General features: G+C 36.8%; 1 protein-coding gene across 1 annotated transcript; it reads right to left on the reverse strand.

The window, feature by feature from the left end:
* Positions 1-6,378: 6,378 nt before the first annotated feature.
* Positions 6,379-13,004, reverse strand: LOC125678335 (paired box protein Pax-6-like). Its single transcript, XM_048916725.2, has 6 exons — positions 11,772-13,004; positions 9,335-9,494; positions 8,566-8,724; positions 7,680-7,970; positions 7,379-7,569; positions 6,379-7,263 (listed from the first exon to the last, which is right to left on the reverse strand). The coding sequence occupies exons 1-6, from the start codon at positions 11,784-11,786 to the stop codon at positions 7,018-7,020; spliced, it is 1,062 nt and encodes a 353-aa protein (XP_048772682.2). The 5' UTR covers positions 11,787-13,004; the 3' UTR covers positions 6,379-7,017.
* Positions 13,005-13,072: the final 68 nt, after the last annotated feature.

Below are 13,072 nucleotides of genomic sequence, written 5' to 3' on the forward strand. Positions count from 1 at the left end.
ATAGCCTAGCATATATATGGAAGGAGTAACTGACAACAGTTCATGTATTGAAAACAAGACAATATAGCAATACACCCACAATACATTTTAAAAGTTTCAGAGGTGGATATTTCATCAAAATGAATATAATTGTGTGTTCTAACATGTTTTATATATATATCGTGCAAGTTTCATATAACGTAGCTTGTCAACCCTTTTCTTTCAATATTGATTGTATTTCGTGAATGTATGCAATTGTTGTACATGGCAATGATGATGGATTGTAAATCATTTGTTTTGTTATATTCATGAAGTTTTTGAACTGTCTATTTAAATGGCATGTGTAATAAAAAAAATTAAAAAGTTAACAAAGAGTTATTCATTCATTCATTCATCTTTTATTTCCTCTATTACAGAGATTATCAACATATATACAAAACATAAACTATACTTTTACATTATTGGCAACAAAAACCCTAAAAAATATTTAGTAAATAAATTATATATTGTACATTCAAAAACAAGAAGGGAAAAAGAGGCGAGGAAAGGCAATGTATATACTATTATACAATGGAAATAATGAGATCGGATTGTGCTGAACACTTACAGTAGAAAAGGTGCCAGATTAGGGCATTCCTTTCACATGCTTTGATGTTTACATAGCCTATTGTAGAGTGCACAAAAGGTGACTGTGCTTTGCGTTTACCGGGTACAGTGTAGTTTCCCGAAATCGATTATTTCCGAATGTGATAGGACTGTCAGCGTGGGGCGTCCGAGAAGAGTGATGAATATATCGTATTCTGGCAGGGCGCAAAGTTCAGCTTCCAGGTGTATGCCGAATAAGTTTGATATAGAGTTCCACCACACAGTATGCTGGTTTGAGAGTAACGGACAGGAGACTGCTGCGTGGGAGAAAACGTCAGTGATAACGTTACCACACAGCACGCAAATGATTGGTGTTTCTAAGGGTTTAGATGCAATAAGCTTGCACGTAAACTTAAGGTTATGGATTTCACTGAGGGAGCTTGTTGAATGTCACATGCAGGTTTGCTTAGATACATGTATGCAGAAGATGGTACTGAAGCGGAAGAAGTACAGACGAGTAAAGCATTCGATACTGTGGAGGAGAGGGCTAATGGTTAAGTTGCACAATTTAGGTATTAGAGGGAAAATTTGGAAGGTTATTGACAACTATCACTATAATACTGAAAGTGCTGTAATTGTCAATCAGACTAAATCACGCTGGTTTCCCGTCCAACAAGGCGTTCGGCAAGGTGGTGTTTTATCAACCTTTTTGTATTTTGTTTTCATCAACAATCTGTTAGATAAACTTCTACTCCTAAACACAAACTACCCTATGGTGTTCGATAACAATTACCATTCTCAAACTCTTGCAGATGACATTGCTTGCATCGCTCTCTCCCATTCCGCTCTCCAATCTATGATGAACACTGCTTACCAATATGCTTGAAAATGGCGCTTCGAATACAACGCTTCTAAATCCAGTATTTTATCGTTCCATGCAAAAGGTGAAAGACAACCCACAAATATAGACATATTCTTGGGGAACTCCAAATTACAATATGGACAGGTTTACAACCACCTTGGAATTCTTATTAACAGTACTATCAAACCAAGCTCTCGAATCTCTAACCCTGTTCAAACATATATCCAACATTGATATATCTCGAGTAAACCTTATGACAATGGCTCATCTATACAGAACATTTGTTGTGCCGTTCATTCTCTACGACTGTGAACTTTGGAATTACACTAGTGAAGAAGATTCAAGACGTCTCAACACACTTCGACACGGTATCATTAAACAAACTTTCAACCTCCCAAGACTCACCAGATCAGATATTGGTTAACAATTCTTGAAATATCCTACCAATCATGCAGAAATTGACACAAGGAAGCTTCTTTTCTTGGCAGACTTTGTCGAATGGACACTAACTACCTTCCTAAAAATGTTTACAGCACGCTTGTCCTCTTTTCTGTGTCAGCTTTCCGAGAACCAAATGGGCTTTATTCCGGATATCTTGTCTCTCCTGCAGACTTACCAACTGTCGGATTATCTCCATACATGGATTTCAACCGGATCATTCCCCCGAAATTATCCTGGAAGTCTATAGTTCGCTCTTCCGTGTACAAAATACCAAATTACTCTTCGTAACAACCGAACCAACTGGAGTGCTAAATTACCTTAAAAGATCAAAATAATAGTTTTTCTCTGGTGTAACTGTTAAACTAACAAGAGGCCCAGGGGCCTTATAGGTCACTTGAGTATCATGTAACAACCTTCCAATGTTTGAATTAGGTTTGTGTTTAAATATAAGAATTTTACTTTTGGATGGAAGAAACATTGAATAGCCATGTGGTCAGCCCCGCCTTTGCACCAGAACCCTGACCATGCAGGGGCCATAAATTTCAGTTTTGAAAGAAGCATCCTTGATCATCATTATCATACTATTAGTTTGTCTACTTAATACCCAGCAGCAGAGGATAAGATTTTCAAAGAAATAAAATGCATTTTCACTATATGATCAATAGGGCCCCACCCTAATACCAGAACCCCTGACCCAGGGGCCTTGAATTTCACAATTTTGAAAGAGGCATCCTTGCTCATCATAACCATGCTATTGGTTTGTCTACTTAATACCCAAGGACAGAGAAGAAGATTTTCAAAGAAATAATGCATTTTCACTATATGACTTATAGAGCCCCACCCTAGCACCAGAACCCCTGATCCAGGGGCCATGAATTTCACAATTTTTAACAAGAGGTACTGTGAGCAATGCTCACTAAGAATACCCCCCGCTTACCCCAATCTCCCAAAGGGTGTTGGTAATAGGTATAAACTACCTCTTTTCTGAGTGTTGCTACTTCGATGTCCAGTGCGCATGACCTTTGACCTTTTGACCCCAAAATCGATAGGGAACATCTTCATCCTATGGGTAGTCCATATGTATGATATGGTGACTGTAGGTGGAAAGGATAACGCTTTAGAGCCCGGAAACCATATTGCTACTTCAATGTCCAGTGCGCTTGACCTTTGGACCCCAAAATTGATAGGGATCATCTTCATCCCATGGGTAGTCCATATATATGATATGGTGACTGTAGGTGGAAAGGATAACGCTTTAGAGCCCGGAAACCATATTGCTACTTCAATGTCCAGTGCGCTTGACCTTTGACCTTTTGACCCCAAAATCGATAGGGAACATCTTCATCCTATGGGTAGTCCATATGTATGATATGGTGACTGTAGGTGGAAAGGATAACACTTTAGAGCCCGGAAACCATTTTGCTACTTCGATGTCCAGTGTGCTTGACCTTTGGACCCCAAAATCGATAGGGAACATTTTCATCCCATGGGTAGTCCATATATATGATATGGTGACGGTAGGTGGAAAGGATAATGCTTTAGAGCCCGGAAACCATTGCGTCTACAGACGGACGGACGGACAGCCCGATTCCAGTATACCCCCCCCCCCACAACTTGTTTCGGGGGGTATAAAGAGGCATCCTTGCTCATTATTACCATGCTATTAGTTTGTCTACTTAATACCCAGAGACAGAGAAGAAGATTTTCAAAGAATTTCTACATTTTCACTATATGACCAATAGAGCCCCATCCAACACAAGAACCCCTGCCCCAGGGGCCATGAATTTCACAATTTTGGTAGAGGGCTCAACGCTCATTATAATTATGCCCACAGTTTGGCTTCTTGATGTCCAGGAGTAAAGAAGATTTTTTAAAATTACACTCATTTTGATGGTTTTTACCCCACCCATCAGGCCCCAGGGGGGCAGAGACCACGAATTTCATAATTTGTGTTCCCCTCCACCCACAGATGCTATATGCCAAAATTGGTTGAAATTGGTTCAGGGGTTTCAAAGAAGAAGCTGAAAATGTTCAAATGTTAACGCACGACGACGGACAAAAACAGATAGCAATAGGTCACCTGAATGAATTCAGGTGACCTAAAAATAAACAAGTCTCATTGATATATGTCTATGAACTTAGCGCAAATTGTTAACAGAAACCTCACAAAGTCATAAACCCACAAGATCGAAATTGCTACCAGTCGCAGTAGCTCAGTGGTAGAGCACAGGCACCTGGAGTGTGATCTTAACCCCCCCCCCCCCCCCTCTAGAATGAAATTATTTTTATAAACAACCAGTAGTTTATCCAACATATGTTATTTCCCCACCGATCACCCTCAAAAGTCGTTCTGAATAGTCAGTTTCTACCTTCTGTAAGCTTTTGAAATGACCACTTGTGAGATACTAATATACATATTATATTAGTATCTCACAAGTGGTCATTTCAAAAGCTTACAGAAGGTAGAAACTGACTATTCAGAACGACTTTTGAGGGTGATCAGTGGGGGAACTAACGTATTTTGGATAAATCATTGGTTCTGTATAAAAATAATTTCGAGTCGTTCTAGAAAGGCGGGGGGGGGGGGGGGGTGTTATGTCTATCCACACTTCAGGTGCTTGTGTGGTAGAGTGGTTGCTCTATAACCGGGGGGTCATTGAGTTCAGGCCCTGCTCGTACCCTGCCCGCATCAAACACAAGACGTTAACATAGGTAGTGATTGCTCCTTCGCCAAACATTCGGCATTTAGCAGCGAGAACCACAAGTTCGTTAGAGATTTTTTATGACCTTGAAAACGGACGTCCCACGTCTCGGTAGGCATTGGCAGGTTAAAGAGTCCTCATTGGAACAACCCTGAGATTTAAGAATAAGTCTAAATTTTTGTGGTACTTCACTAGTACAGCTAATGACGCCTCAGTATGAGTGAAAAATTCTTGACAAGACGTAAAAACAAACAACCGAAATTGATTTGCAGTCCGGTCAAAAACCATCATTATTACTCAAGTTAACTGATCAAACAATTTCCTATCCTATTACACTATGCCTCAACGAGTCACTATCACCTGGCTTGGAGTTGTCTAGAAATACAGGACGTTTCTCAATAATATATAATTTTTGCATCCTATCTTGTTTCTATCAAAAAGTTTAGAGTATATTACCAGCTTTGTTTTAGAGTTTTCACATTTTGATAGGTCCTTGTATGTCAAGTAAAAATGTAAAGTCAGCTCTAACGTACTACAAAAAGTCGCATATATATATATATATATATATATATGGACATCACTAAGTTTATGGGTCAGTCGGGCATTGAACCCGGTACCCTTGCATTACTAGATAGATGATCTAACAAGGTTGACATACGAAGTATGATAATATTATAAGGTCGGTTCCAGTGCATGGATAACAATACATAAATAAACTATAAAATTAGGCCTAACCTGGACACAAACTTGAATGGAGTATGCATCTTGGAGTGCACATCTGCTAAGTTGTGCGTTGGATGCAGCATACTTTTTTTTTTTGACAATTGAGTTTGTATACTTTTTCACAAGAGTCTGAAGTTTTATTAATTAAATTGAAGTAAAAGTCCGGAAAAAAATCTACCGTCTTCTTATACATAAAAGAATTTATGTTTTTAATTTATTGTAGACTTCAGTTTACGATTGTAATCTTTAGTTTACGAAGTTAAACCGGGAAAGACAGGTAATTATGTTATAGACTATCGGTTCAATTTCATTTTACGATTGTGAATTATTATTTATATCCGAAAGTTTCACGACATTAAAAAATGTGAGAACAAATCAAAGTTAACAAATGTTTATTAAGGTTTACAATCAGGGGCGGATCAAGGAATTGCAGTGGAGGGGGGGTGGGGTGGGGGAGCACAACTTTGAGACATGGAGTCTGTACAGAAAGAGGCCCATGAGCCACCCTAAAGTATAACAAGTTCTTGCCATAAAGAAACTATAAACAAAATATGAAAGCCCTACCTTAAATAGTTCAGGTGATATCAAATCGGTAATTTTTTTTTAAAGTATGTGAATCTTCATGGCCAAAAGTGTCGCACCATAAAGAATTTATATACAAATTAAGAAAGGTCAACCTAAAATAGTTCCGGATACTTGATAGGCTATGTTTTTTGAAATATGTCAAAATTTAATTAGAAGTGGGTAAAACTTCCATGTCAAGGTCACACACACCATTGAATCACATGAAAGGTCTTGCCAAAAAGATTTACAAATGTATATACAAAATATGAAAGCCTTAGCTTGAATTGTTCAAGAGTTATTTTTAGATTTTTCCTATACATATCAGCACATAAAACTGAGATCCCCTATTGTGGCCCCACCCTACACCTGGTGAATTGATGCAAGTGCGTAAATAAATTATACAGTTTAAGTTAGATGGACTGCGTTACATAACACTCACACCCCCCCCCCCCCAAAAACGAACCAACAACAACAAAACCCAACAAATAAACAAACCAAACCGAAACAAAAAACTCCAACATGTACCTTTAGAATTTTAATGAGTATAGTGAATTTAATCGACATATACCTGTACATCAATGATTTAACGACCGTATGGTCAGTCCTGTGTTTGACATATGGGAGATCAAGTTTTCAGTAATAGCTGTACAGAATTACTCTGATACAGGCTACGGACTGTATCCCATCACTTGACTTGACAAGGATTCACTATCAATTCATCCTTGGAAATAAACTATCTTAGACGCCATCAGCTGCAGATCTGTAGCTCTCTGGGTCTGTCCCGAGCTATGTACAGATTTGTAGCTCTCTGGGTCTGTCCCGAGCTATGTACAGATTTGTAGCTCTCTGGGTCTGTCCCGAGCTATGTACAGACCTGTAGCTCTCTGGGTCTGTCCCGAGCTATGTACAGATCTGTAGCTACGATGAATTTGTATTTAATTAACACTAAATACTTCCTTTCTACTTTTACTCAAATGCATGGAATATCAAAGCGATGGGCAACTCGACAAGATGGCCGTACAGTCGTTTATGATACTACTACCGATGCAAGATCCTTTCTATGTTACGTACACTATTGCACATTTATCCAGCCTTCAATATTTCAGTCTATAATTTACAAATAAATGAGATCAATAAGATGCTGAACGATACAACACATCTTTAAACCGATTTTCTCTCCTCTGGAAAGTTTAATCTTGTGAACGCTGATTGTTGGCTACCGATGACGTCACAGCTCTGAGTGGGACGTTGGCTGGAGATCGTTTCCTCTGACGGTAGGGTGACACATCTGGAGTTACTGGCCACCGATATTGGCGGGAATGGTGAAAATACAGGAAAGGCTGTCTGTTGTATGAAACTAAACCGCTGACTTCTTCGCCATTTTGCTCGTCTATTAGAAAACCACACCTGCATTATCAAGGTTAAGGTTAAAAATCAGAAATCACTACATACATACAGAAATAACGTGGAATCGGTGAATTTCATAAATCCACACAGCGATGTCCTCGGACGCAAGACTTACCTGCACTCTTGCTTCCGATAGGTTGGTTTTGGTAGCGAGTTCTTCTCTGGTTTGAACCCCTGGATAGTGGGCTCTTTGGAAGGACTGTTCCAGGAGATCTAACTGTTCAGAAGTGAAGGTCGTTCTGTTTCGTCGTAGTTTGGATGCTAGATTCCCAGGTTCTTCTTCATCTTCCACATTAAGGCGAAAATCTGTGATGGATTCTTTCGAGAATTAATATAGGTATCAACGATGCTTTATGGTAAAGATATAGAATGTGAGAGCTGACCAGACTGAAAAGTGCACGGTATTATAACCTTACTGTTTGACTCGACATCTGTAACCTGCTCGTCTTGGTGACTCTGGAATTCTTGTGAAGCTTCCGATACCACCACGTGATGCTGAGAATCACATGCACGTGGTGGTCTGTAAATAGACGAGCTCTCTGGATAAGACAGCATGGATCTCCAAAGAGGTGGCGGTGGGGGTGGAAAGGGGTAGAAGGAACTGTTGAGCATTCTGGCGTATGCCAGGGCCGTTCTGTCTGCCACCCTGTTTCTGATAATTCTGTTGATGGAACTGACGCTAGGAAGATTACTTTGTGTACAAACGCCTGTATGACAAAAGTATAATTCAATTTTATTTTCTGCATTTTGGACAATGTATCTATTTGGCACAAAAGCCTATTAGTATCATATACCAAAAAATAAATTCACATTCCACTATCTCGAAATTACGACAAAAGATCTCGTATTTATATATAAAGCAGAGTTGCACAATTTATGAATAGTCTTGGAAGCGAATCAACATTTATTTGTTTTATTTTATTTATTCACTTTAAGTTGATATTATCGTGAAACTTGTAAAAGTTAATCAATTTATGGTGCAGAATCTTACAATAATAAATCATCGGGTTTTTGGATCTTAAATACATGAATAAACCTCCATCAAAAATTGTTTTACACGATATATTAATAGGCTTTCGTAATTTGGATTTGGGGAGGTCGTATTAATTTAATACATTAAATGTATCAATAACCATGTTTTCAGTATGTCATGAAAATTATATAAATGTTATTTATATATACATAAATTCAAAGCATAAAAAATATAATCCATAGGCCTATACTTTAAAGTTTCCTGAATGAAATGATTGATATGGATCGAAGCAGTTACTGAGTAAGTTGGGGGTCACCAATTGCACTGACCTTCTTTCAGAAGTTTGTCTCTGATTTCCCAGGCGAAGACTGTGGGGTTGACATTCTTATACTCCTCTATCTTCCTCACTACTGTAGGCGTGGCTACCTTGGGTTTACTCCCACCAATTGCGCTTCTTCGGTTGCTTATCACAGAATCAACATATGGGGCTGGATAAGACAAAAAAAAAAATGTATAAAGTTTCAATATCGTTAGCTTTGTATTTGTCTGAATTTACTTCAAGTGCAATATGTTAATTGTATGAAATTTATTGAAATGATAAAACCCTTTAATTTCTGTTATGGAGATAGGCGTCAGTGATTTTGTATTGAGATTCGGTAACAGATGTAGTCTTTATGGTGAAAATCAATTGTACAAAGATAGCGATATGGTTTGATGGGCTAAACAACCTGTTGTTGGTTGGAATCATTCAGCTTATCAAATTTAACTTTCGCGTGTTCTGATCAGTCTGGTGTGATCGCATTATACATGCGTGTACACCTCCAGTATTCTGTTACTTTATCAAGTTTGATTTCCATATTTTTTTTTTTTTAAATGTTTGTTTTAAAAAATCTGATTGTATTCATATAAAATTTAATTCTTGACAGGAAATTCCCGTTTAGGTCCGTAGGAATACACCAATTTTTGAAAATTCATGTAGGCCTAAAAAATCAGTGAAAATATGTCTCGGAGTACGTTTTAACCCCATCCCCTTTTTCCATCCCCACTTTAGAAATTGATTCCTACGGGCCTGTCGTTAACTTAGTTGAAAGAATGTACCCCACAGCATGCCATGGTTGACCGATGGGAAGTCTCTGGGATCATAATACCGGGGACCCGGATTAGGAGAGAGGGCGTATGGTCGGAAGAGAGTGGGTTTTCCAGACTCGTCGTTTCTGTCTGTCGCTGTACCGGGCGAAAATAATGGCAGTCCTGTCATCTGTAATGGAATTCTAAGTAGTCTAATAAATCACATCATCCATATAAGAATTTCTATAAAATCATTGTAAACTAACCTTTTCTGGGGATAATTTAGGAAAACTTCAAAAATCTTAGTTTGTAATATTGTTTCCAGGTCAATTAGATATGTCTATCGTCGATGACTGTTGACCAGGTGCATTTTAATAACCTGGTTAACAAGGAAAGTAAAAACAGTGAACGTATAAAAAAGAAAAGAAAAAAAAAAGACTGAACTTCTATACAATTCATAAAAAGGAACCTCTTTGGTTATTGCATCGTAATTTATTTTCAGATTCCCATGAATACAGGCACCCAAGTTAATGACTATTTTAATGTTCATTATCACCTCACGTGTAACATATGGCACGTACGAGATGGACTGCAATTTTAGGTTGCATCACGCAAGGGATAGGCCAAATAGGCTGTGCACTAAAGAGTCACGCATGAGATATTCCCGAAAAATCAAAAAGTGAGCCCTCAATCAATACCGTATCAATTATCGAAACTGAGAAACAATGAACATGTGGGAAATACGTTACTCTCACTAATTATGGCAATTTCTCTTGAAACAAATAGATAATTATGTTTCGTTTTTTATTCCAATCCAATACAGAATTTTAGTGTAAATAATTTATATCGATAAAAGTGTGTGATCTACGAACAAGTCATTGAAAATTTGTTGAATTTTATTTGTCTTACCAGAGCCAATGCAATAGTTTCTCACAATATGCAACTGATATTTTCTTTAATATCTATGATTAACATTAAGCAGAAGTGTCCTGTAACACCGACTCCCGCTGTTGTTGTTGTTTGGGGGGTGGGGTGGGGGTGGGGGGTTAGCGAAATATATTTTAATTAATTCATGTAACTTGCTTTATATTATAGCGTTTCTAAAAGTTTGATATAAATTAACTTGCACATGTTCGCCGACAATAAACTTCATTGTACTATATATAACAGTTACTGGAGTTAACATTGTTGTATGTCTATAAATAATTACATGTTTGATGTAATGTCCAATACTGGGCTCTTATTTGGTTAAATAAAGCTATCTACATCAATGAAATTATATCATTAATAATGAACAAACAAACAAAATAGCGCGGGGGTAGGGGGGTCATACCGACAAAAAAACTTTGCAGAAACACAATAATGCTAACTATAAATAAATTGCAATTTGTAAACACTACCGTACATATTTTTAATAAATCTTTGAAATTGTTTACTTCTATTATGCTTTTTATACAGCTATGGTGATCAGGCACACCCCCCCCCCCCCCAAACCTAACTTATGTTGGTTTCCACCTTCCCGACCGACCCTAAACTTCTGCCAACCCCAACACAATTTTTTCCATTCTGACACCTAACTTTCAAACGTTATATAAAAATAGAAGAAAAAAAAGTATACCACACATAGGTGTACAGTAATTGCTAGCACCGGCTGAAGTTGACTGAATTTCCAGACTCGAAGGTTAATCGGCAGAGTCAGTCCAAGGAATCTCAGCCGAGATTAGCACGGCACCATGGAGCTCGGTGCTGTCTAAGATTTTGCGAATTTCATCACTACAAGACTCCATTCATAACAATAGTATATTTATTGACTTATTAAGTTATTTATTCATAACAATAGTATATTTATTGACTTATTGAGTTATCTATTCATAACAATAGTATATTTATTGACTTCTTGAGTTATCTATTCATAACAATAGTATATTTATTGACTTATTAAGTTATTTATTATGCACTAATATACCGGACTGATTCCGAAACACAAAGTTTTTGTTTACAGTACAGAGGAAAAAAAGTTTTGATTCATAATATAACTTTTATTTGATTACTAGATAATCACTGTATTTTATGCATAGTAGAATACTAAATCATTAAAAAATAATTCAAATACTTCAAACTACAAAATTTAAAAAAAAAAAACCTACCTACCCTAAATTCTGAGGTGAAAGTGGAAACCAACATATATTTTTTTTTTCTGGCCTTATTGAATGCAGATAATTATGATGACATAGACACTTAAGTATATCTAGTAACATTTGAACAATAAATTGTTACGCACAACCTTTAGTTAAAAACCTAAGAAACTTGCATCAAAACCAAATTCTGAATATATATATTGTATTGTGTATATTCATGAAATTATAAATTATGGTTTGAACAGGAAAATTGCATTAATAATAAAATTAAATTAAAAATGAACGAAAGAAATAATTTTCAATAAAATTACACAATATCGAATACTCACCTCTGCAGCACTCATCTACTTCTGTCCAGAATTAAAACATTGATTTGAAATTTAAACTGCCGCGTTAGAATTAATTTAAACGGTCGACAGGAAATTACTTCGGCTCAATTACTGATCAAATGGAAGATACTCGAACGATAATTAGCGATTTGACGAATCGCATCTCCGCTCTTAATGTCCAAATTTTAATTGTCAGAAAATGTGCGAGAATAATATCAAAATGGGCCCTAAACTTCAACAATTTCAACAGAGGCGACAGCGGTTCGTGTTAGTTTTTGTAACGGGATAGTTATTCAGGTTTATATACCTCGACAAAACAAGCACCTGTTGTCGAGCATACAATACGAGATGGATATCAACAGAGGCCCTCGGAATCATCAGCGTTTACCTCAGAATCATAACCTTAAATGGGCGTATCCGCGGGCAGGGACGGGAATTACTTCAGTAATATTATTAATCTATAGATGCTTATCAAATTTTATTCCTTTTAATATTGAGATCTAACGGAAAACGAGCAACATTTGAATACCCCTCCTCTTGTTTATCATTTTCAATAGATATATATCATAGATGAAATCATATTCATATTATATGATCAACGCTAAATCGACTGTGTACAATCGTGGTAATGCTATTGTTGAAAATTAATGAAGAATTGCAATCATTATAAATCATGAAGATTTATTAGGGGAAAGAATCGCTAGCTGTGCTTTATTTCAAATATTTCAATAGTTTGTAAATATTAAAGTTGTCAGTGCATTTAGGTACACTGTACCAATAAACAAAGATCTCGAAGTAGCGACGCATCAACTAATTTTATGTTTATTCTGGCATATTTGCAGTTCCAAAATGAAAATATGCCATGAATGTACTTTCAAACACTTACATATAGTTTTAAAATTTTGGTTGTAATAATATACAATTTAATTTTGTTGATCGGCATGCCGCAAGAGGACGCGGACAACGTTTTCATAATGTTGCTTTTAACGATACTACTCCGCGTCACGCTTGGTGTTGAAATTCAATGAAATTAAATGCGCTTAAAAAAAATAGTTGATATTTAACCATAGAACACCATATAGAATTGTTCGGAGCATATTTTTGTTTAAATAAACCGCTTTTATAGTCTTCTCTCCTTAGTAATATGTTCTTTTTAATATGTTAGATCCAGCCACTTATATATCTATAATATATCAGTATTTCAACGTTATACATGTATAAGTTTTTTTTTTATCTATTTATTCCCCCCCCCCCTCTTTTTTTTTTATCTCATCATTTTGAAATGAGCAAAACTCCGGCGA

Source organism: Ostrea edulis, chromosome 2 (genome assembly GCF_947568905.1).
Source record: "Ostrea edulis chromosome 2, xbOstEdul1.1, whole genome shotgun sequence".
NCBI lineage: Eukaryota > Metazoa > Mollusca > Bivalvia > Ostreida > Ostreidae > Ostrea > Ostrea edulis.